Genomic DNA, 26,969 nt, shown 5'->3' on the forward strand with positions numbered 1-26,969 from the left:
TGAATGCTTGGCAAGAAACCGATAAATGTTGATTCAGGAATAAGCAGTCCACGATATACTAACGAAGCTCCTTACTTGACTAAGACTGGTTCACAGACTGAATACGCTGTCTCTTACCGGGCGAAGGAAATCTTTAACGAAGAAGCGCAAAGCGCGAGCAGGACACACAGCTCCAGGAAGGATCTTGAATAACCTGCAGGGTGTGGCTGGATGCGGTCGCTATTTATTAGAAAAGACCAAGGTATGGTGGCCGCCTAGGGAAATAGTTAGCGTGTAGCGTGAACGCGGTTCGGAGAAGAGGAAATAATTTGCATATAAATATCAGAACAATGTAATAGTAATGAACGTGAGGGCTGTCGCCCCCAGGCCCATTGACAACTCGAGGGACACAGGAGAGTGGTCGGAGAGGCCACGGGGTAGGATCTCAGCCAACACCACTCTTCTAGCCCTCGCCCGGGGAATAAATATGTAGTCAAGCCTTTAGGAGGTGTTATGGACCGCTGAAAGATATGTGTCTACCCGCCGCTCGCCATGAGCCCGCCGCCAGACATCAATCCTGTCAAGACTAGCCACCAGGGAGCTTAGTTTCGTGGGGCCACCCCCCTTCGAACCACCCTCCCCCCACTCCTATCTCTGGCCAAATCCATAACATCGTTCCAGTCCCCACCCACTACAGAGAGCATGTCCGGCATATCCACCCAAAGGGCCAGTAGCCTCTCAACAAGAGGCCACTGCAAGGGGGGGGCATACACACAACCCAAAATCAGGGGGACCTCCCCAACCGTGCCCCGAATAAATAGATACCGGCCCTGAGGGTCAATCCACTGTTGAGCATGTTTATATGGGACCCTACGATGAACCAAAATCGCCACCCCTCTGGAGACCCTCGCAAATCCTGCATGGAAGATTTGTTGATACCCATAGCGCTGTAAACATGGGGTCTTCGTACCCATGAGGTGCGTTTCCTGCGGCATAAGGATATCTGCCCGAGCCCTCTTGGCCTGTTGCAATATTGCTCCCCGCTTAATTTTGTCTAGGGCCCCTCTCACGTTCCAGCCTATAATACGGAGAGTGCCTGGGACTCCCGGGTCCCTTAATGACGTGCTAGTGTCATGTTCCTCGCTCCTCTCTGGGCTAACATACAAGGGCTAACATATGAGCGCTCTGTAGAGTCAGTCTTTGGAGCGCTGCGATGTCAGGTGTTAACTTTGAGCAAGCTCTCTGCAGAATCAGTCTTTGGAGCGCTACAATGTGAGGTGTTAACTTTGAGCGTTTATGCACTTTCATAACCATTGCAATCTTTGGAGTGCTCTAAGTGTGTTTGTTTGCAAAAGAATAATAATGCCTTGGGATGAATCTCAGTATAATTAAATGAAGAGATAGTTTAGTTATCTCTTCCCAAAATACCCTATTTTTATAGAAAAATCTATATATTTTAAATCAATCCAGAATCAAAGGTAACCCAGCAACAAAAATATATACAGACTAGTGTGTATCCAAAAATATTTTTTATATATATATATTTGTAATACGTTTCTCTTCACGTTCTTTTTATACATATATACATTTTTATACCTCTACATTACAATATGCAATTTTCTCTTTGCCCTACTAATCAATAAGGATGCCTACAATAATTTTTTACACTAGCATTCCTTGAATGAAAATCACTCCTTTAAAGAAACCCAACGGTTTGTTTCTTCCAACATATACTTATTGAGTATTCTTTGTCTGTTTAGTCACAGTTAAACTTCATATGAGTGTCTCCAAATTAAATGTCGATGCGTTTCAGCCTTCGTAATTTCAGGCCTCTTCAGGACTAGGGCAGTCAATTATGCATTTTCTGAATTCAACTCAGCGAGCAGTGCGAAACAGTAGAATACTCGGATTTAAAAAAGAAGAACACCAGGACGGAATACAGCTACAACATAAGCACGTCGTGACGGCGTTGGACAATAGTGGCTGGTTCCTAGAGACGATTAAAAAAAGTGGTTTAGAGCGGTGCAAATATTACGCAGGAAGAAGCTTTAAAGAGATGTGACTGAAGATATATTCCCTAGACCAGGTGCTGTTACTTGTTTGCCGTCTCGTACTGAGTTGAATTCAGAAAATGCATAATTGACTGCCCTAATCCTGAAGAGGCCTGAAATTACGAAGGCTGAAACGCGTCGACATTTAATTTGGAGACACTCATATGAAGTTTAACTGTGACTAAACAGACAAAGAATACTCAATAAGTATATGTTGGAAGAAACAAACCGGTGGGTTTCTTTAAAGGAGTGATTTTCATTCAAGGAATGCTAGTGTAAAAAATTATTGTAGGCATCCTTATTGATTAGTAGGGCAAAGAGAAAATTGCATATTGTAATGTAGAGGTATAAAAATGTATATATGTATAAAAAGAACGTGAAGAGAAACGTATTACAAATATATATATATAAAAAATATTTTTGGATACACACTAGTCTGTATATATTTTTTGTTGCTGGGTTACCTTTGATTCTGGATTGATTTAAAATATATAGATTTTTCTATAAAAATAGGGTATTTTGGGAAGAGATAACTAAACTATCTCTTCATTTAATTATACTGAGATTCATCCCAAGGCATTATTATTCTTTTGCAAACAAACACACTTAGAGCACTCCAAAGATTGCAATGGTTATGAAAGTGCATAAACGCTCAAAGTTAACACCTCACATTGTAGCGCTCCAAAGACTGATTCTGCAGAGAGCTTGCTCAAAGTTAACACCTGACATCGCAGCGCTCCAAAGACTGACTCTACAGAGCGCTCATATGTTAGCCCTTGTATGTTAGCCCAGAGAGGAGCGAGGAACATGACACTAGCACGTCATTAAGGGACCCGGGAGTCCCAGGCACTCTCCGTATTATAGGCTGGAACGTGAGAGGGGCCCTAGACAAAATTAAGCGGGGAGCAATATTGCAACAGGCCAAGAGGGCTCGGGCAGATATCCTTATGCCGCAGGAAACGCACCTCATGGGTACGAAGACCCCATGTTTACAGCGCTATGGGTATCAACAAATCTTCCATGCAGGATTTGCGAGGGTCTCCAGAGGGGTGGCGATTTTGGTTCATCGTAGGGTCCCATATAAACATGCTCAACAGTGGATTGACCCTCAGGGCCGGTATCTATTTATTCGGGGCACGGTTGGGGAGGTCCCCCTGATTTTGGGTTGTGTGTATGCCCCCCCCTTGCAGTGGCCTCTTGTTGAGAGGCTACTGGCCCTTTGGGTGGATATGCCGGACATGCTCTCTGTAGTGGGTGGGGACTGGAACGATGTTATGGATTTGGCCAGAGATAGGAGTGGGGGGAGGGTGGTTCGAAGGGGGGTGGCCCCACGAAACTAAGCTCCCTGGTGGCTAGTCTTGACAGGATTGATGTCTGGCGGCGGGCTCATGGCGAGCGGCGGGTAGACACATATCTTTCAGCGGTCCATAACACCTCCTAAAGGCTTGACTACATATTTATTCCCCGGGCGAGGGCTAGAAGAGTGGTGTTGGCTGAGATCCTACCCCGTGGCCTCTCCGACCACTCTCCTGTGTCCCTCGAGTTGTCAATGGGCCGGGGGCGACAGCCCTTTCGGTGGCGCCTCTCGCCGTGGCACCTGCAGAATGCAGACTACAGTCCGCACATGAGGGAGGCCATTGCTCATTACTTCACCTCAAACGAGGGATCGGTGTCTAGTGTTGGGTCTTTGTGGGAGATCTTGAAGCACACCTTACGAGGTGTGGATATATCTTGGTGTTCGGCGGCTCGTAGTAAGCGCAGGGAGGAGTTGACGCGGGCGGAGGCCTCCGTTGAGGCACTCGAACGCCGGGCCCGGGAAGAAGGGGGAGGGCAGTTGGTGAGGCAATTACTCCAGGTCCTACAGTCTTGTGCAGCCCTTCTAATGGATGAAGCCCATCAGACTTGGCTGGTGACGCGTAGCAGAATATACCAGTGGGGGGACAAGTCCGGAAAGATGATCCATCGGCTTTGCCAGGGCGCCTTTCATGCCCAGGCCCTCCCGGGCCTATTGAATGACAAAGGGGTACCGATCACCAACCTGCTCCTCATAGCCGAAAGTTTTGCTTCCTATTATGCAGACCTCTATGCCCCCCGGGAATGCCTGCCAGCAGCCACCATCGATAAATTCTTAGCTGATCTGCCGCCTAAAGCGGTGTCTGATGAAGTGCGGGACCGATTGGAGCTTCCATTAACTGAGGAGGAGCTCGACACGGCCTTGGGAGAGCTCAACTCTGGGAAGGCGCCCGGGCCCAATGAGTTCCCGAGTGAATTCTACAGTCGCTATAACACGCAATTGGCCCCATATTATCGGGCCGTGGTAGAGGAGGCCAAGTAGAAGGGCATGCTCCCCCCAGATTGGAGGCACGCAGAGGTGGTAGTATTTCTCAAACCAGGCCGGCCCCCGGATCAACGGGCCCCATATCGCCCTATCTCCCTCCTCAATGTGGAGGCTAAGGGCCCGATTCACAGAACTGACTTAAGACAAAATCCTAAACTTACTACCATTTTCGTATTCACAGAAGGCACTTACTCATTTTGGTATTCACAGAACACACTTACTCACTTCGGTATTCACAGAAGTTAGGAGTTCTAACTTTAGGACCCCTAAATGCCTTCTGTGAATACCGAAAGTCTTAAAATGAGGAATTTTCTCAGTTTACTAGTAGTATAGTTAGGACTCCTAACTTTAGGACTCCTAAATGCCTTCTATGAATACCGAAAGTCTTAAAATTAGGATTTTTCTCAATTTAGTAGTAGTAAAGTTAGGACTCCTAACTTTAGGACTCCTAAATGCCTTCTGTGAATACTGAAAGCCTTAAAATAAGGATTTTTCTCAGTTTAGTAGTAGTAAAGTTAGGACTCCTAACTTTAGGACTCCTAAATGCCTTCTGTGAATACTGAAAGCCTTAAAATAAGGATTTTTCTCAGTTTAGTAGTAGTATAGTTAGAACTCCTAACATTAGAACTCCTAAATACCTTCTGTGAATACCGAAAGTCTTAAAATAAGGATTTTTCTCAATTTAGTAGTAGTAAAGTTAGGACTCCTAACTTTAGGACTCCTAAATGCCTTCTGCGAATACCGAAAGCCTTAAAATTAGGATTTTTCTCAGTTTAGTAGTAGTAAAGTTAGGAGTCCTAACTTTAGGACTCCTAAACTGAGAAAAATCCTAATTTTAAGACTTTCGGTATTCACAGAAGGCATTTAGGAGTCCTAAAGTTAGGACTCCTAACTTCTGTGAATACCGAAGTGAGTAAGTGTCTCCTGTGAATACCAAAATGAGTAAGTGCCTTCTGTGAATACGAAAATGGTAATAAGTTTAGGATTTTGTCTTAAATTAGTTCTGTGAATCGGGCCCTAATATCCTGGCCAAGGCATTGGCTTATCGCCTTCTGCCACACATATCGGCCCTTATACACCCTGATCAGGCTGGGTTCATGCCCCGGAGGGCCACCAAACACAACATACGGCGGGCACATGTGGCGGTGGCGGCTGTTCGACAAACTGGGGAGCAGGCGGCGCTCCTGTTAGCAGACATGGACAGGGCATTTGACTCCCTGAGCTGGGTATACCTGTTTGCCTTACTACGCAGACTCAACCTGGGACCGCGCTTCCTCTCCTATCTTACGCTCCTCTATACAGACTTGACGGTGCGAGTGGCGGGGGCGGCCTCTACTATCTTTCCGATTCAGCGGGGTACACAGCAGGGATGTCCCCTGTCCCCATACTTGTTCGCACTAGCAATGGAGCCGCTGGCGGCGTAAGTACGCATGGATGCACAGGTCCGAGGCTTTGAATGGTCTCCGGAGGTATTGACAGAATTGCATTATATGCGGACGACGTCCTATTTTTCCTTACGGAGCTGGATATGTCGGGGCCGCGACCCCTACGGATCATGCAAATCTTTGGAGAGACGTCGGGACTCTTTATGAATCCTCGCAAATCTACACTGTGGGTTCTGGGGGACCGCTCGAGGCCCGGTGAGTGGGCGAGCGTTATTCAGCTGGCTGTTGGTGGGCTGAAATATTTAGGGGTGTTCCTTTCGGAGGTCCCGGCTCTTTCTTGGGAGCGCAATATAGTACCGGTGTGGGAGAGGATCCGCACGGATCTCAAGACCTGGTCTCGTATGCCACTGACGGTGTATGGCAGGTCGGCCATATTTAAGATGGTGGCGCTGCCTACGCTACTCTATCAGTTGCAAAATTACCCATATCCGATCCCGCCTCGATGGTTCCGGCTGGTGAATTCTGTGTTGGGGCAGTTTTTGTGGGAAGGGGGTAACGTGCGTGTGGCCCTTAGAACATGTTTTCTATCCTCTTATTGCGGAGGAGATGCGTCCTCGGATGTCCTGTCTTACTATCAGGCCTCGCATCTCCTTGTCCTCAACGAGTGGTAGTATGGCGATAGGAGGGATCCGGCGTACGCATTGGAGCGGCTGCTTATGGGGTCTAATACACTGCACACTATCCTGTATTCAGAGCCTTTGCGCGGCAGCATGCCGTCGGCAACGCATGTGGTTTTCCTAATATGTCGGCAGGCATTGCGTCGTATGAGTTGGTGAAATGTCTTGACTGGGGAGACCCCCCTCTGGAACAATGGGCGCTTCCCAGAACTGGTGGCTCTAAGGGGCTTCCGCGGATGGGATGAAATTGGCATCTCGACTTTGGGGGACGTTATGAGTGGCACGACACTTATGTCATTCCAGGACTTACAAAGGGAATTTCTATGCCCCAATCACAGTTTTATAGATATCTCCAGTTTCGCCATGCACTGTCCCCTAGCCTGGAGGGCCTGACATCCCTCCCCGAGTTTAGTCCTTTGGAAGCGAGACACTTTATGGGGGATTTAGAGACCAAGAACATCTCCAGGATTTATCAGGCCATAGTTATCCATTGTTCTATAAAGCTTCAGAAGCTGCGGGGAGATTGGGAGACAGACGTGGGTGCATTAGATGAGGACGAATGGCGGGAAGCCCTGGCGGCTCCTAGAGAAGCGGCTATAGCGATGCGCCTTATACAATTCAAATATCTGCATAGGGTCTATTTCACCCGGGCCAGACTGTATTGAGCGGGCATGATTGCAGCTCCAGATTTCCTCAGATGTGGCCGGGAGGAAGGCACATTTATACACACTACTTGGCATTGCCTTTCCCTGGACCGGTTTTAGAGGGGGGTGTTTACCTGTCTGTCGGAGGTTCTGGGTTGGGAGCTCCCGCGAACGCCACGGGTGGCACTGCTGCATGTCATGGAGGGCATTGGGGGCAATGTTTATAAGCGACATCTTTTGCGACTTGGCCTTACACTAGCAAAGCGGGACAGCGCCAGGGCATGGAAGGCACCTCGAGCCCCATCGGTGACCACATGGAAAAATGGCCTAGATTTCTGTATGGGTCTGGAACAGCCCATATTTGTGGCCAGGGGATGCCCACGCAAGCATTATAAAATATGGAAAAGATGGGTGGATTACCGGGGGATGTGGCTGGAGCAGTCGGTGGAGGTAGAAGACCATTCCTGGGGATGATTCTTGAGACTAGTCAGGTTGGGGGGGTGCCGGGCAGGGGGGGAATACGGGGGTTTATGTATTATTGTGCTACGGCTTGGTTGCAGAATATTAAGGCTGTGGTTGGGACCGTATGGACATGGTGCGACGCAGGGGAAAGGGCGGGGGGCGTTGGGGGGGGTTTGTAGTATTTTGTGGTGTACTTTTAAGGCATTGCTGGATGGCATGCATAAAAGTACATTGTGGTACTTTAGAATTTGGGACCGCGTGGGAGACAGGGCCCTACCCTTGCCTTCCGGTATTAGCAAACCGCGAATGGCCAATGCAGTATGTACAAGTGCTTTGTATAACATTTTAGCGATAAATGCACTTTATATATGATTTTACATTAACTTCGTGGGTTCCATCTTGGAGCGGTGGCCATCTTATGGTTGCCCTCACGTAGGCTACACATTACGAACAAATACGGGCCTTTAGAACACATGTGCTTTCTATTTGACTTCTCTGTGACCTGGGCAGCTTGGCTCCGCTGCCCCAGGTCAGTCCGGTCCCACGAGCTCCCCGTCCTACGGCCACCTGTGATTAGCATCAGGGTTTGACACACCATAAAGCCTCTTCACGAACACAAGCCTCCGGCTAATCTCTTTCACACCTGACTCTTCCTGCTTTATGGCTTGTTTTACAAACAGGAGATGGCCGTGTTTATTGGGGCCTGTTGATATCTGATGTGGGATCTGAGCCTCGCTGGGTAAATAATTGTGGGCTTGCTTAACTGGAATGTGGGATGGTCATCATGACTCTGCCTTTTCGTTTGTAATGAATACATGTAAAATGACCATATCGTAAAACGAGGAATGTGTGCCTGAAGCATGATATTTTGTATTTAAGGAGAAGCCTGTTTCTGTAACTTTAAGCAGTCTCCTGAGAACATACATTGTGTTGTACTTCTCGGATACCTGTAATTGGTCTGCAGCCAATAAATCGATCTTTGACTTCACCTAGAAGACTCTGTGTTTCTGTAGGTCTGAAACAGGAAGAACCCGAAGTCTTAGGGTGTGTTCCCCTGCACCGCTGGGCTTTAAATTCCCAGTACTTCAGTTGGCGCCCAACTCGGGACGATTTCAGCGGTACCAGTCCAAGCCAGAGGTTCGTGAGGAGCTTCGTGTGGAAATTCCGGAGGAAGGCCGCCACTTCATCGACCCCTGCATGTCGACGTGGTCCGAAAGTCTTTTCTGCGAGGTTCTCCGCGTCCCAACGGCTACGAAGGACTGCTGCCCTGATTAATCGCCCTGTTTTGGACCCTTGACGATTTTGTAGAGCGAAACAATCGAGAGAGTCTTCTGGTGACGCCATCGATCATCGATATTCAGTTAAGTATAAGTGGAGCGTCTCCCAGTTTGTTTGGTATCCTTCGGGAATTTGGTATCCTTCGGGATCGTTTGATTTGGAGCTTGCAAGCGCCAAAGCCAGAGGACTCGTGTATTCACGAGACTATCGTATTCGATAATCCTTTGAAGTTTGAAACTAGACTAGTGAGCGAAGATGCCTGGTTCTAGTGTATTTGGAAGATTGTTTTGTTTGGGTTGTAGAAGGGATTCCCAGTTAGAAGATTCGTGTCCGGTTCCTCCAATTGGAACTCCAACTTATGAGCTTTATGTAAAACATGGCGTGGGCCCCATTGCATATAATGAAGTATGGATCCGATACACCAGAAAGGACGGTGTTTTAAAATGGCACCAAATTGGTAGTTTCAGATATCTTAGATAATTTGGAAGTTAAATTGTTTAAAAAGAAAGCCCGGCCGGCGATGTTTGATTCTTTCCGCCTATGGCGAAAGGAAGCTTTAACAGAAGGAAATTAAGCTAGCGAAAAGGAATAAGAGAGAAAGAGGTATGTCTGTGATGCAAGCAGCTGTGCAATTTAAAGATAATGAGGAGGAACAAATGAATGAGCAGTTACATAGACAGCGCAAACTAGGGATCGATAAATGTTACCCTGTTTTGTCACCCCTTGTACAGGATGAAACAAAAGAGAAAGAGAAAGATTCCCTAATGTCCCATTTGCTAAGTTCGCCACCCCCGTATGCGCAAAATGCCACAGCGCCTCCACAGCTCGTAAATGTACAGCCTCCAGTTAATATGCCACAACCACAGCCGCCAGCTCCTCCTCAGCTGGCTCCTATCCCTGCAGTGCAGCCCTCTCAAGGGCCGCCAGTTTTGTTACCTGTTGCCCCCGCGCTTCCTGCGACTTTGCCTAGCACATCAGCTGCTTCCCCTGGCTCTCTTTCTTACACTACCCAGGTACCTGTATCTGCACCCGCTTTTCTTCCCTCTGTCTATCCCCCGTTTTCGCCTCAACTTCTCCTTCAGCAGGACAACGTCTAGCTAATGTAGTTACTAGTTTAATGTCGCCTCTCTTTGGGTCATCTAGTGTGACCCCTGGTTTACAACGTAAGCAATTGCGTAGTCAGATGCCTGGTCCTGACGAGAAAGAGGTGTTAGATCATCTGGCGCGTAGGTGGATTGGTTTCCCTTCACTCTATAATGTGGAATCAGTTGTTAACGTTTTTCACCAATGGGATGCCCCAAAACAGAGGTATGTGTTTGACAAAATGTGTGAATTCCTCTGTGAGGAATTGGAGGATCATGGTTCAAACCCAAACCCGCAGGAGTTGTGTCGAGTGCGGTTTGATTTTGAAACAGGTACAATTGTGGGTCCCGATGTAGATAGAGCGGTTGCGACTTTACTGTCCTTCAGGAATGGTGATTGTCAGCAATCATTGTTCGAACAGGAATTCCCTGTGGGGAAAAAGAGAAAAGCGCAACAATACCCTACGAGAGAAGTACCTCCGGTATGGAAGGAAGCGGTTGTGGCTGATGCCGCTCGAGGTATTGTTGCTGCTCCAGCACATTTTCAGCGTGTTTGGGTACATGTCCCATGGATGCGTTTTGAGGTGTTAGCGCTTAAGCAGACCTTGCCTGACCCCCGTAAAAACCCTACAGGTTATTATAAGGAGTTATCACAAACTGCAGAATCGTGTGTCATGAATCTAGCTGATATAGATATGTTGTTTGGGAATGTTGTTCCACAGCCTTTATGGGGATCCATCCGTAATACGGATCATGCTGCAGAACTAGGGGGCACATGGGCTAATATTATTGCTGCGGACGCTGGCCAAGTTGGTGGTGCGAAGCCTGACCCATTAGTAGCAGACCTCCCTGGTAGAATTATTACATACATGAAAACTTTAATGCCCGCGATGCGCGTGAATTAGGATAAACTATCCGCATGTAAGCAGAAGAAAGATGAGACAGTGTCTGATTTCTTTACAAGGTTTGAAGAAACGTTTATCGACCACAGTGGTCAAGACATGAGTACTGAAGGTGGCCAACGGTTATTTGTTGATAAATTTGTGCAGAATCTACTTCCCGAGTTGTGTAAGAAATTAAAAGATTCAGAAAGTTCTTGGGCTGTTTCCTCTTCGGCGCAAATACTGGCTACTGCACAGTATTATGAAAATAGAGAAAAAGACGAAAAGGATAGAACAGATAAGAAAACGAAAGAACTGAAAACGAAGGTCCTTTTACAGCAGGCTTATCCGCCATGTGGAGGACAGAATAATTATAGGCAAAACCAAGGTATCTACCAGCAGCCCCAACAGTTTCAGAATAACCAGCAAATGAATGGGTATTATCAACCACGTATCCCTGTAGGTCCCAATCAATGTTCATATTGCAGAGAGGAAGGTCATTTTCAAGTATAGTTGCCCTAAATTAATGCAGCGTACTAGTAATGCGTATGGCGTAAGAGGTAGAGGTGGTCAGCAGGCTCCTAGAGGTAGAGGGCATGGAAATGCTCCCCAGAACGCACATCCTCTTCCGCCTCAAAATACGATAAATAGCTTTGATCAGCAAGCCAACGCGACTGGTAATACAGCTCAGTACTATAATAATGATTATTATGCAGAAGACGACAATGTGGAAGGTAATGATTACTAGGACAGCCATAGACAGAGAGAGGGAGTTGTTTCAGTACCAGTGGATGAGAGCGGACCATATGTTAAAGTGACTACAGCGGGTGTAACAGAGCCCTTTCTGCTGGACACTGGTGCTGCAAAGAGTTCAATTATGCATTCAAAACTCCCTGGCGCGCCTTTGTCTGGCGAAATGAATGTTTCAGTAGGTTTTTCTGGCGCCCCAGTTAGGAACCCGATTTCTAGTCCTATGTCACTTTCTGTTGGATCTTGTGAGTTAAAAGCACCCCTCATCCTAACGACAGGTTGTGGTGAAAATCTGTTAGGATTGGATTTGTTAAAAAGATTGCATGCAACGCTATATTGTTCTCCCTCAGGAGTACAACTTACATTAGGTAAGGAAGTGATTTCCCCGATGTATTTATCTAAGAATGCAATGCCACCTGAATTGTCATCCCTTCCGGATGTCCTTTGGGCTACTGGTCCCAATGATGTGGGTCTCTTGGAAATACCGCCATACGTGGTCACTTTAAAGGCCAATGTCAGATTGCCACGCATTCCCCAGTACAAGATCTCCAATGAAGGTCAGAAAGCGTTGTTAGCAATTGTCAGCGATTTGATTAAAAAGGGTGTAATTGAAGAGACAAGAGGCAACGTTTGCAATAGTCCTGTTTTACCTGTCTTAAAACGAACGGACCCTTCACAGCCACCTGTTTACAGATTTGTGATTGATCTTAGAGAGGTGAACAAGATTGTTGTGCCACAGTTTCCAGTTGTCCCTGATATAACTGCCTTGTTAACTATGATTCCAGCCTCCGCTGCATGGTTCTCAGTGATCGATTTAAAGAATGCTTTCTTTAGCATCCCAATTGCAGAGGAGAGCAGAGACATTTTTGGCTTCAGTCTAGGAGGCCGAAGCTTCCGCTTTAAACGCGCTCCACAGGGCTACTGTGAAAGTCCATCAATATACAGTCAAGCTTTAAAAGCGCAGCTTGATGCACTCGTTTTACCTAGTGGCTCTATCCTCATTCAGTACGTTGACGATTTACTAATCGCCGCAGATACTGAAAAGATTTGCAAAGAAGCTACATTGTCATTGTTGCGTCATTTGTCTGCCTTCCATCACAAAGTGTCTCTCTCAAAACTGCAATATTGTCGACAAGAAGTGACCTACTTAGGTCATCTCTTATCGAAGGAGGGAAGGAAACTGACCCCAGAAAGAATTCAAGCCATTGCACAATTGAGTGTGCCAAGAACACAGAGAGAAGTGCGTGCTTTCTTGGGCATTACTTCATACTGTAGGCATTGGATACCAAATTTCTCTTTGCTGGCAAAACCTTTGTTAGCACTAACATGTAAAGACACACCGAATCCTATCCCATGGTCTGAAGAGTGTCAGAAAAGGTTTTTGGAATTGCGTGATGCATTATGTTCAGCTCCTGTGTTGGGTACCCCAGACTACAGTAAGCCTTTTACATTGTATGCTCATGAAAAGGACGGTTGCGCATTATCAGTGTTAACACAGCCTTTTGGCGACAGACCGCGTCCATGCGCATATTTTTCGTCAACCTTGGACCCGGTAGCTAGGGCATTGCCAAATTGTCTGAGAGCTACAGCTGCAGCAGCTATGTCTATTCGACAGTCTGCTGGACTGGTGATGGATAATACATTGATTGTTATGGTTCCACATGCTGTGGACACATTGTTAAACAGGACCAAGACACAGCACTTAACTAGTGCGCGATTGTCAGGATATGAATTGACACTGTTAGCAAATCATATACACATAAAGAGATGCAACACGTTGAATCCAGCTACATTATTGCCGATTCCAGCAGGCCTAGATGAGATTGAGCAACATGACTGTCTGTTCAGAACAGAAGAAGAGACGAAAGGGAGAGTGGATCTTAAAGATACTCCCCTGACTGAGTGTGATGGTACCTTATGGGTGGATGGTTTGTGTTTCAAGCTTCCGAATGGTGATACGACTGCTGCATATGCTATCACGACTTTGCACACGATTGTTGAAACTGCACGAGTGCCACATAATTCGGCTCAAGCAGCAGAGTTGATTGCACTTACAAGAGCATGCGTGTTGTCTGAAGGAATGAAAGTGAACATATATACTGACAGCCAGTATGCCTTTGGCGTGGCGCATAGTTTTGGGCGATTGTGGAAAGAACGTGGATTCCTGACTTCGCATGGAGCTAAAATTCAGAATGGCAAGTTGGTGAATGATCTCCTTGAGTCACTGACCCTACCGTTACAAGTTGCGATTATGAAATGCAGTGCGCACAAGAAAGTCACTGATGATGTTGGTCGTGGTAATGCATTTGCTGATGAAATCGCGAAAGAAACAGCAAAAGATGTGAAGACTCGAATGTATGTTGCAGGCCCTGCAAGATGGGTTGGTGATGTTGGAATGTGTGAAAACACGATAGAGAGTGTGAAGTCCCTTCAAGCTGAAGCCACAGAGAAAGAGTTGAGCAAGTGGAGAGAAAGTACGGGTAAATTAGATGAGAATGGTTGTTGGGTTGATTTGTCAGAACATCGGCGATGGTTGTTACCTGATGCATATGTGCTTCCAGTGGTTAATATGGCACATGGAATGGCACATATCAGTATGAAAGGAATCTGTAAGTTGTTGGCCCCAGTATGGCAGAATGCTGGAATTCCCAAGTGTGCAGAGAATGTGGTCAAGAATTGTATGGTATGTTTGAAATACAACCCTGGTAGGGGAACCCCAACTCCAGCTGGTCATTTTGCACCTCCATCATATCCATTTGAAGTTTTGCAGCTAGATTTTATCCACATGGAAAGGTGCAACAACTTGAAATATGTATTGGTTGTTGTTTGCGCTTTTTCAAAATGGATAGAAGCATATCCCCTAAAAGACAACACTGCTTTATCCACAGCCAAAGCCCTTGTGAAGGAATTTTTTCCTAGATTTGGAATGCCAAGAATGGTGTGGAGTGATAATGGGAGTGAATTTGTGGGTCGAGTGATGAAGAATGTGTGTGAGGGGTTAGGGATAAAGCAGAAGTTTCACGCTGCAAATCACCCCCAATCAGCTGGATTAGTAGAGTGCTACAATGGCACTCTGAAGCTAAAACTGGCCAAAATCTAGGCGAGCTCCGGTCTTAAATGGCCTGACGCTCTGCCTTTAGCACTCCTATCCACCAGAATGACTGTGCACTCACGAGTGGGACTCAGTCCATATGAGGTGGTTTTTGGCCGCCCGGCCAATGTATGGGGTGTTCCAAGACCAACGAAATTCAGCGAAATCAAACATCCAGTACTGCTTGATTATTTGTATGAATTGACGGCTAAATTGCGTGTTTTACACCAACAGGTGCATGATACTCTCCCCCAGGCCTCTGAAGCTCCAGGACACCCTATCGACCCTGGCACGTGGGTTCTTGTAAAGAATTTCCAGCGAAAGAGCAACGATGAGCCCCGTTGGATTGGCCCTCACCTCGTACTTCTGTCGACAAGGTCAGCTGTTCGAGTAAAAGGGAAGAAGAATTGGATTCACGGCGCCCACTGCAAGAGGATCCCTTTGCCTCTACCATATGACCAGTGGGTCCAGGAGGGTATCGCCGATTCTGAAACAGACACTGTACCTCGTTTGTACTATTTAGTGATGCACGCGTAAGAGGCACAGCTTCAGAGCAAGAGAGTGACGATATTTTGCAAGAAGCTGTGCCACCGTCAATTCGATTGGACACCACAGAGCCTGAACTTTTGTTTCAAGACCAGACAGTACCTGGCCATTTCCGCTACAACTTGAGACCAAGGCCAATGGCCAAATAAATATTCCTTTCCCTTACTATTTTTTTTTTTGGGATATTATAGCTCTCCCATCTGAAGGACTTTCTTGATTTTTGTTTTTCGAACCACCATCCGGGTTCAGCCGCAGGGTCACGGTGCCAAGACTTTGGGGTACAGGCCGAAGACGTTAGGTCAACGGTTCTGGTTGGTCTAGGGCATTCCCTGGACTGACAGGCGTACTCCTTAGCGGAAGATACTACCCGCCGCGAGCGGCACGATTAGAGGATGGAGTTTTTTAAGATGGAGAGACTCGCTGAGGAAATGAACTTTAAAGCGAAAATATGTAAAATAATGAAGAGCAAACGTTTTGTATTTTTATGTCTGTTTATACTATGTAGTATGATGGTGTTTACTGTAGGATTTGTATTCTTCTACTCTCAAGAGCCCTTTGCACCCACTGTACAGCCTATACCTCCTCCTACTGCTCCCTTGCACTCTTTCCACCCTCTGCCTGAACACGAACAAGCTAGACGATCAGAGTTTGTAAACAACTCGTTTATTCAGCTCCTGCAACAGCACCAACTAGTCATGAATACAACCAATTGCTGGGTGTATGGTTTAATGCCACATACCATTAACAAGGGTATTCCATATCTAGTGCTACCGTTTAGTTATAATGGATCGTCATGGGCATTCCAGACCATGTTCCTTTTTGCATTAGATGCCTACTCCCCGCGACAACCGCGCTCCATCAGACCTAGCACCAATAATAAAGCTTTAATGAAAGGAGTTGCCGATATGAGCAGAGATATCGATGCATACTCATCTATTCCCAAGGATGAATTGAGAGCTTATGTAGGGTGGAACGCGACGGGGTATAGCATTAGTCTGGGTGAAAGACAGCGAAAAATCTCATCCCCAATTTGGGTCGTACCCCACATGGGTCGGTTCTGTTTACAAGGTAATGGTCAGAATCCAAGAGCTCAACTGGCGAGAAGTGACTGTACTGAAACGTACACTTTTCCATCGCAGTTTTCCCCTGCGTTTTTGGCTGCCAAGGGTACATATTTTGTCTGCAACGACTGAGCATATACATGGTTGCCCCCTGATTTCTCGGGCACATGTTATATTGCAAATTTGCTACCGCCGACATTTACTGCTGCCTCTGATTATCACAAGACCAGAGTTGTGAGAGGAGTGATTAGTAAGGATGATACTGCCGGTCAGGAAGCAGGAGACTTCTTTTTGGGTTTCCTGCCGTTTTGGGGACCTATGGTCAATAGTAGGAACCTGAGACAACTGACTCGTGTGGTTGAATCCACCGTTAATGTTACGGCTGGTGCCCTTGGTAATTTGACAGCTGAGCTCCAAGCGGATCGCCTCATGACTTTGCAGGACCGTATGGTTCTAGACGTCATACTTGCAGACCGCGGTGGGGTATGTAAGGTTATCCAATCTAGTTGTTGCATTTTCATACCAGATAACGCTCCAACAGTTTATCAAGCCATCTCCAAACTGCATAAAATATCCGAATCCATACACGTGGATAAAGGAGATTGGTCACTGGTGGGGTGGTTCTGGGAACTGATATCTGCCTGGGGTTGGAAAATTCTGATGGTCATTGGAATGATCTTAGCCATCCTTTTCCTGTTCTGTCTGTGCATACAGTGTGCTCCTGCGATATGTGGCCTCTGTGCTACATTATGTGTAAGGAAACCTGTATCGAGGGACGAGCTAAGTAATAGGATGATGCTACAGCAACATCTCCATGACTTCGTGAATATTGACCTAGACTCGGATTGATGTGAGTATAGTTATTGCCTATGTAAGGGCAAAAGGAGGGTCTGTGGTACTTTAGAATTTGGGACCGCGTGGGAGACAGGGCCCTACCCCAGCCTCTTCCGGTATTAGCGAACCGCGAATGGCCAATGCAGTATGTACAAGTGCTTTGTATAACATTTTAGCGATAAATGCACTTTATATACGATTTTACATTAACTTCGTGGGTTCCATCTTGGAGCGGTGGCCATCTTATGGTTGCCCTCACATAGGCTACATATTACGAACAAATACGGGCCTTTAGAACACATGTGCTTTCTATTTGACTTCTCTGTGACCTGGGCAGCTTGGCTCCGCTGCCCCAGGTCAGTCCGGTCCCACGAGCTCCCCGTCCTACGGCCACCTGTGATTAGCATCAGGGTTTGACACACCATAAAGCCTCTTCACGAACACAAGCCTCCGGCTAATCTCTTTTACACCTGACTCTTCCTGCTTTATGGCTTGTTTTACAAACAGGAGATGGCCGTGTTTATTGGGGCCTGTTGATATCTGATGTGGGATCTAAGCCTCACTGGGTAAATAATTGTGGGCTGGCTTAGCTGGAATGTGGGATGGTCATCATGACTCTGCCTTTTCGTTTGTAATGAATACATGTCAAATGACCATATCGTAAAACGAGGAATGTGTGCCTGAAGCATGATATTTTGTATTTAAGGAGAAGCCCGTTTCTGTAACTTTAAGCAGTCTCCTGAGAACATACATTGTGTTGTACTTCTCGGATACCTGTAATTGGTCTGCAGCCAATAAATCGATCTTTGACTTCACCTAGAAGACTCTGTGTTTCTGTAGGTCTGAAACAGGAAGAACCCGAAGTCTTAGGGTGTGTTCCCCTGCACCGCTGGGCTTTAAATTCCCAGTACTTCAACATTGCTTTTGTAACATGATGCAATATGACTTCGTTGACGACTCTGATACACAGGGTGCTGTGATCTGTATGCAATCTACAAATAAAATATGTTTTCAACAAAAAAAAATCTCCTTAATAACACGCTGTATGTCACCTTCAATTAGAAGAACAATGTCATATAGTCTGTCGGGGGAGCCACACGAGTGTCAACTGTTTCGACTGTAATGAAAGTCTCAGTTGCTGTCGCCTACAGAAATGGACGCAGTGCCTGTCGCACTATGGTAACTTCCGCTGCGCTGTCGAGCAGAGTCACTGCCTATGTTAACTTCAAGAGATGGTTCCTCACCATCTGTGGCATATTGTGCTGTTAAAGCCGCAACTTTCTTTTTCTGAAACTGTGGGCGCTGACGAGGAAAATCGTCTTGTTTTCCCTAGCCGTCAGTCTATCGAGGTTCCTCACGTCCTTGTGGGGCACCTCGACCTCTGTCGCGATCCTGGCGTTCACATCCACCGGCTTGCGTGCCTGATGTTTCCTGTGAAGAATGAGGAGAACGCTGATCAGGAACCTGAAACCTGTCAGGAGACCTAATTCTCGCGCGGTCGTGCAAATCATAAGTGCGCTCAGAAGACTCGGGTGTCGGTGACGCAGCGCGCGACCCCAGTTTCTGTTGTTGCTTTCCCTGTTTTTTAGTTCTCCAATTCTTTTTAGTAAAGATTGGACGCTCGTCTTTTTCAGACTGAGACTTCTGTTGTGTTTGCTGTTGAGCCTCTGTTTTAGCGAAAGGTTTAACACCCAAACTATTGCGGCCAATGCTCTTATAAGCCTGGGCAATAATCTTCGGCAATTCGTGTGGCACGTCGTGCTCAGGGACAAGAGCCAAAGCATTAGCTACTAGAAAGTTCACTGCATCTCCCTTAACATTTGCAAGGATTAGATCAGCAACGACGTCGAACACCCCGACCAACCTCATCCCCAATTCAACAGCCACTTCAGGGCCATGCTCATCTTGAACACACTTAATCATGGAGGGGAATACGGTCATTGAGGGAGTGCCGAAACACTTTGCATATACTGCCGCAAACACCTTACCCCAATTGTTACAGTCAGTTAACTCGGGAATTAAGTCTTTCTGCAAATTAATAGTCAAAATCCTGTGTTTTTCCACAGGAGAGGTATTCGGAAATACTGCCTCCAGCTGGTCAAATTTTTCAGCAAGCCAGTAAGACAAATCATCCTTATTCTGAGGTCACTTTCACATTACCGAATTAACCATAACGGGACTGATAGTCACACCGCCAGGTCCAGCTGGTTGCGAAGCAACTCCAGGTGGACCCACCTGAATGTTGCGAGAGACATATTGAATAACAGCCCTATACACCCGTATTAAGGAGGTGTGCAAGGCGCGGTGCTCCGCTATAGGAACTGTTAGATGCCGTGGATGTGATGTGTACCCAGCCAAAAAGGGCCAGGTGGCCCCATCAATTGATAAAGGGCCTATACGGACCGTAGTTACTGGGTGGGGGAGGGCGCCATTAAACCAAATTTGGTGTTGCCATGTTGACAACAGAACTTCAAGAGTTCTATAAGGCCGATATACATTAGGAAGGGCCGTAGGAGTATATACATGGAACAAATTATCGTTTCCATTCACCGCCGGAAAGGTGACCCAAGAATAAAACACCTCAAAGTGGTAGGTCGGATCAGCTCCAACCACAAAGATAAGGGCGACACCCGCGTCTGGCACTCCATAATCGGTCAGATGACGACTGAGCGCAGCGCGCCTATGCGCCTGAATATCAACCTCAGCCATGGAGACAAAGAACGTATAACAACCTACTGCGTGGCAGCGGAATAAAGGGTTAACAATGAAAAGAAATCACCTTTTAATAATATCAAGCTTGAGAAAGCCTATAAAAACATCAATATAAGAGGTTACACCGTCACAGCTTTTTCTGGAAACAGAAGTGAGGGGACTGTGGACAAGCATAAGCACTACTCAAGCATCTCGCAGATAAGAACCAGACCAAACGTTAGGTGCACCATGTTGCAGGGATTCTGCACATATACAGAACTACGCCCAGGAAACCAGGACCTCGGTGTATAGTGGTGAACCAACAACCCACCTTAGTGACCGGAACCCCAATCCGACTAGCTATAGTGTCTCATTCGTTCTCCGTACTACAGCGAAGCTACCAATGATTAGACATCGTAGAACATGTAACTCAGACTCTCTCAGGAATCGCGGGAGCAAGAACACTCTTTCGCTCACTCACTCATACTTGTCCATAACGTGTGTAATCATAGACACAGTACAGTTTAAAATGTTTATTTTAACTAACGTGCTCTTTAATGCAGTACACAAGCCAATACTAGCAGCAATACGCATAAACTCAATATAGTGAGGATTGTTACAATACCATAAAATATGAACGGGGATATCATTTTATAAAAACAGTGGAAAAAGGACTACTGTCCCTTACCACCCTTCCTGTGCTAGGAACTAGTTTATAGTAATTATAGAAGACCTCTGGGCTTGGGGGACCCCACACCTCCAGGTTTAGATGCAAAGGTTTACATCTCCGGACAAACACAGCTCTTCTCTCTGGAAAGGTTTTCTCCAAGTGTCTAACATGCATGCAATGCCATTTAAAAGCACTCGATTTTCAGTAGTGCAGCTGTGTGTGTATTATGCATAACTTGTGGGGGACTGACCAAAGCAGATTAACAGGGGACATTGTTTTTCGACCTTGAACACGATGTGCAGACAAAACCCACAGAGTACAGCAAGAAACGTGAAAGGTAGGCGGTTCTCATGTGAACGAGCACAAGCAGAGGATTTGCGAAAACAAAGTAATGTAGAAACGTGTGCAAAAGCGGCAACATGGCAGCCAAGCGTGTACTAACATATGACAACTTAGAAATGTCTGCAGCGAATCCCGTATCCCCAATATAGACCCCAATACCTCAACAAAAGAGTCTCTTTCCATGTACCCATGAGAGACCTATGCTCCGCCGACTTCACCCTCGCCAAAACCCCATGTATCCGCAGAGCCAGAGCGGGTGGAAGAGCCTTCTCCTACATTGCGGCAAGGGCCTGGAACGAGCTCCCGATCAACATCAGATGCTCCCCCACTCTGCACACCTTCAGGAAGACCTGGCTCTTTGGCTGACTAGGAGCTGCACCCCACCCCGCCCCCCAGCGTTTTGAGACCCTCACGGGTGAGTAGCACGCTTCACAAATCCCTGATTGATTGACTCACTAATTCAAACATTTGTCTATCCCCTCACCCAATCACACATACATTTAGCCACTTCATTATGCAACCGTTAATTCATTCTCACATTCCTTTTAAAAGTCATTGCAAAACTACTTCCACATTTAAAATAGCGTGGCCCATTGCTTTTGCCGATATTTTTCCTAAACAGATTTTTCCCAAACGTTCTTTACAACTGTTGTGTGTTTCCATGAAGTACTGTTACATGTCAATTTGCGTGATAAATCGTAGGTTAAAACGATGTGTTGTCCCTTACAGAACTGTGCTTAAATGGTGGGACTGACAGCTATACTTTACATTTACAGCCTATATCTGATATGATGTTTAATTAAAATGTTTCCTTCTGACTTGTATAAGAAATAAGCTTGATACTAAAAAACAAGCATTGGCATAGCCAATAGGACTCGCTTTTGGGACCTTATAAGTATTTAGTTATGCAGCACAATATCCTTTGTGCAACAACATTAACTGTTACATGGCTAAACACTTATAAGGTCCCAAAGACGAGACCTATTGGCTATGCCAATGCTTGTATATCTTGTATGTAGCGCCAATTGGTGGCGTCACTGCACGCATAGAAGGGTTGTTATTGTGAGCAGTGAGCGGGAATGCCTGCCACCTAGCGCCCCAAAACAGGGCCCCTCTAAAAGAAGCAGTAGAGCCTGGCTGCATCTGGAAATGCAGGGCTGATACTCTGTTAATGGGGTCCCAATGCACAGGGTTTACATTATAGACTTGGCGTCAGCTTGTGTGGGGTAAGCAGGTAAACAGGAGCAAACAATGTACGGCCCCAGACTCATCTCGGACGGGGTCCTCTCCTGACGATATTTATGGGCCCCAAACAGCTAGGGACTTTAAATGTACATTGCTAAGGGGGTACTATGAACGGATAAGGCAGGGGTTGTCCAGCACAAACCATTAATAAATAAAGGGGTGCCCCCATCACCTATAACTGGGGTTCCCAAAACTGGTAATAGGGACACGCTCACCGCTGTTGTCAGTTCCACAGTCACCAATGTGCATCTGTCCCTGAATAACAGGACAGCACGCCCTCGTGTCCAGGGCAAATGTGACATTTTTAGTTTAAATTACAATCAATTTGAAACAGTAATGTCACATTTTTCCTTTGCTTCTTATTTGGGTAAATAGCCCAGGACAATGGGAAAGGATGAGAGGGGGATACAAAATGAAACAAAAGAATTGGGGGAGAACGAAAAAGCATTGTGGGAGACCCAACATAAAATATAAAACGTAGGAGAGAAGAAGATACGAGACACGTGCAAAGACAGAACAATGGTTAAAGAAGGTGCTGGAGTGAAGCCTGTGGTGGAAAGGGGCAATACGTTGAAAAATAGAAGTAGTCAAACCGGTCACCCTGTTAAAGATGCAATCATTCGACCGGAAAACAATCTGAACCTGTTATTTTCAAAACAATTGTAACTCGATGTAAATATTTAGAACTAATACCATAGATGTCAGTTTCCCCGAAGATGGGCGTCACTTATAACAGCTGTTTGGGGGGGGGGGGCTCAAAACCAGAGGCATGGGGACCTCAACCATGAAACCCAGAGGTCCATCAGCGCCGTTGCCAGGGTGTTCCCCATGGCACACAGGGAAGGTTCCCATAGATGCCAAGGGGCGACACCCTCCACCACACTCAGGAGTGCCAAAGACCATTTCCACCAGTTCCCCCCCATCCTCCCAACCAGGGGTAGCCGGGGTTACATAGCCTTAGCATTCTGAATGCCCCTCCCCCCAAACCAGTGTATTTATGTTTTTTCTGTTCATATCGTGAAGAGGAACTTTACCAGAATACGAGTCTTGCCCTGTGTGTGGGCCAGCGGGGAGAGGCGTTAAGGTAATGTGTTGGCACTAGGGGGAGGCGTAAATAACAACAGTATCCACCCTTTAATCATTAAGGGGCCGATGTGCGCTGACCAACACCAAGGCTCGTGTGCGGAGGAGGGGGGCGATAGAGGTGGTCAGAGGTAGATTTACTTGAAGAGATGTTGAGGGGGGAAAGGTGGGAGGGAGGGGGACACCGAGGCATGGGAAAGAAAAGCAAAGGGTAGAGGGTCTGTGGGGGTCAGTGGTGCAGGGGGGGCACACTCTATATAAATGGAAGTCAGTGGACACGAGAGTGTAAAACATTTTCAAACAGAAATTCGCGGGCTGAAGATACCACACCGATGCTGTACATGACTCCGTTATAACCTTCTTGTTTACATTAATGTTCAGCACAGTTGCCCGATTTATACCAACCCTTTTCCGCTTTAGAGAGGACATTATCCCAAAATGCAGAAAAGTACGCAGAGATTAAAAAAAACGCCATACAGAGCGGTTGAATCCAGGAGGTTCCTTGGAAATTATATTGAAAATGTTTCATGCAGGGTATAAATCACTGATGATTGGCATGGTTATACACAAAATACATTTCTTGTGTCGGTTCCCCCAGAAGGTCAATAGTGTGCTGGATCCACAATATAGACAAGCGCGGGCGCCTCGCGCTGAAAGGAGGCAGCAGGGGGAGGGGAGAGAGGAGGGGTCTGCGCTTCCCTTGCGGGAGTTAGCAAGCATATGTTGCCAAAGCTCACTCCAGCAAGGGAATCGCCAAACGTACACGCGTTGCCATTGAAGGCAATGGAATGCATGCACGTTTCTGGCTGAAAAGCCGAAGCGATTGCTAAAGGTATTTTGCCTACGCAGCGCATGCGCGCTGCGTAGGCGAGACCTAAAAAGGGGCTGCCTGAAATACTCTGATCGTCTTGCCGATTTCCAATTAGCTGCTAAACTGTCCATCTTCAATGCTTTTATTATTATATAACCAACTGGCTAAAAATAGCAAACACTACTAAGAAAGCACAAGGAAAAATGCAGGTTTCTAAACATTTGTTTACAGCCGGACCCGTCATGTAAAACGTAAGAAGATTAGAGGTATCAAGAACTCACCTGCGCTCTTCTCATGTATGCCAAAGGCTCTTTAACGTGATCGGCCGGGGCAGCTGGATGGCTGGGAGAAGGAAGCCTGCAGTGAAAGACACATATATATATATCAGATGCATTATTACGATGCATCTTTCCCCTTCATCACTACAATAATGTATGACAGAAGAGTAACTACAGTTATGAACCAGTCTGAGAGAAATTAAGATAAACAGATGCTATTTATGCAATGTAGCAGTCAGATGGTGTATCAAGTACGCAACAGAGACCGCTCTTACCTGCTTTACAACCCCCTAACCATGCCAGTACGACCCTTGGGTCACAGATCACATTTTCTTTCAAAGTTCTCCAGCCCAGTAGCCTTTTATTGGCAATTGAGAGAGTTAGGAAGGGACAGATGGGTGAGAGCGCCAAATCATCACTTCAGGGATGGGATGACAAGTGGACTGTACAGCACACCATTCCTTGGTTCTTGACAGCACAGCCTGGGGAGAGCAACCTATTTCTGTATCCGTCAATAAAGGCTAGGTGGTGCATTTAACCCACTGGTAACGAATGTCTTACAGCACCACCACAGGCTGCCTCCGCACTCCAACTAAACGAAAAAACCTAAAAATGGTCATGTTGAACATTGTGTAGGGAGCAGTAGCGCCAAAGTGGTATAATATAATAGTGCACAGGGCACCTAAAATCCGTGCACTGCAGTTGCCCTCAATAGGGGTGAGACTCAATATATAAATAGCTTGATATTCTCCCAGGCGCCTATGAACATTAGATAAAGCACACAAGAATAGTCAACCCACAGTAAGAGCAGTGGCCCATTGAAACATCCCTTTGGATGCTCCTTCACATTTTGTTTGAGTCCATATAGTTCCCAGCACCCAAAGAACATCACTGAAGCACTTGTGACGACAGCAAGCTGGGCCCACTGTCCAGGACACAGGCATGTGATGAGATCTGATGGGGTACAATAGGCAGCAACCAGGCATAAATTGCACCACAGAAAGTGCAGACACACATACAATGCAGCAGCCAATGGATTCTGAGCAGGAAACAAGCATACTATGGCAGCATCACATTTCTACAGCATTAGCACACATGACAATACGGCCAATGGCAAAAAGGATGACGGCCAGACACACGACTGCAGAGCTTAAGACAAACCGAGCAATACTCAAGCATACGAAGACCTCACCCAAGACATTTGATGGCAGCAGTCAGGCATTTGTTTGGAACGCCCAAGGTACACCGAGCAGCATCGAATCAGATGGTGCAGCGGAAAATGAACTATGATCAGAATCAACGCAAATGATGGCCTCACCCAGAACCCTTGGCAGCTCTTTAGCATGTGATGGAAGCATCCAAAACATACTGAGAAGCATCTCAGTTTGTGGTTAGCACTCAAAGAATATTTTCCATATGACTGTGCCATCTAGGCACAATAATTAATCTCTTGGCACATAATGGCAATACCCACACAAATCTGTCAGCCATTGAGCTTATGATGGTAGCGTCCAGTCACCTTAAGCAGTTCCTTATATCACAAAGCAGCGTCTGCCACTTTGAGCACTGCACTGGTATATTATGGAAGCACCAAGGGAGTATCATGATTTTACTGGTATCCCTTATGCTGGCATAATCAGATACATTGAAATGATTAAATAACCTGGACACATTTCCTGTACCATTAATGACAGTGTGCAGGTCCCATGAATATTACTGCAATTACAAAGCACACTGAGTAGATGGCAGCATACTGATTACATTTGGATGGCTCGAAATTTAAAAAATATTTGATTTGCTTCATTATTCTAATATAAGTTTTAATAATAATAATAAATTCATTTATTGTGTAGAAATAGTAAAATATCAATTACAATAACACAATTCGAATAAAAAAAGGGTAAGCATAATTTTGATAAAAACAATAACAAATAAGATAAAAGGTTATTATCCATAAACTTTAAAGTTGACCTCTCTGTAGATGTTTATCCATAAACCTTAAAGTTGACCTCTCTGTAGATGACAATAAGCTACATCTAAAAGTTAATCAATCTACCAATAAATTCACAGTCTTGTGAAGAGAAGCAGCTTCTTAATGCTTCTCTGATCGCCCGACTGTGAACTTCTGTAAAAGTCACCTTCAAATATTTTTTCAAAAAAATCAAGTGGGCACAGCCATATGATATGCCAAGACAGTCTAATTTTTATAGCCACAAAGTGTGAAAGTCTTTGATGAAAAGCACTGTATATTCCATGAGACTTGGAATTGGGCTATTGAAATACACAAGAGTCAGAATCTTAAATTCTTGTTTTTAAAAGTAGGCTCCACGGGACAGGTTGAGTTTCCCTGAATAGTGTGTAATGGTGTATGTATAAACTGTATTGTCTACGTGTTTATAGGACTGTAAGATAGTCAAATCAATTAGCCTACTATTGCTGTTCAAGATCTTTTGTATTAGGGCCTTGTCTCTACAGAAGGGATGCTTGTGAGAATAGTAAAATGCAGGAGTTTAATATCTGTTATCACTATTTATAGATGCAAGGTTCAAAACTGAATTTGATCTTTCAGAACGTCTTAATTCTTCATAAATGTAATGCCTTAATGGAATTTAATTGGCCAAGATACAATCACAGATGAAATTTCATGTTGCCTTGTCATTTAGAGCAAGTAATATAGCAGAGAGGGTCGGTCTGCACAGTCTCAATAAGGATCTTGTCTTCTTTCTTTACAGTTTGTTGATTTTGTTAATAGTTTTTTTCTTAAAGACAACAGATTCATATAGAATGGAT

The 26,969-nt window shown here is 45.8% G+C and overlaps 1 protein-coding gene across 1 annotated transcript in view; it reads right to left on the bottom strand.

Annotated features, from left to right (window-relative positions):
* The window catches only part of TBC1D19 (TBC1 domain family member 19), a 1,311,239-nt gene that overhangs the window by 906,107 nt on the left and 378,163 nt on the right, over nucleotides 1-26,969 (bottom strand). The window contains exon 4 of the mRNA XM_085643323.1: nucleotides 24,183-24,258. Coding sequence (XP_085499449.1) covers nucleotides 24,183-24,258 — 76 coding nt within the window. The remainder of the gene's footprint in view (nucleotides 1-24,182; nucleotides 24,259-26,969) is intronic.

This window comes from Triturus cristatus, chromosome 2_2 (assembly GCF_964204655.1).
Source record: "Triturus cristatus chromosome 2_2, aTriCri1.1, whole genome shotgun sequence".
Classification (NCBI taxonomy): Eukaryota; Metazoa; Chordata; class Amphibia; order Caudata; family Salamandridae; genus Triturus; species Triturus cristatus.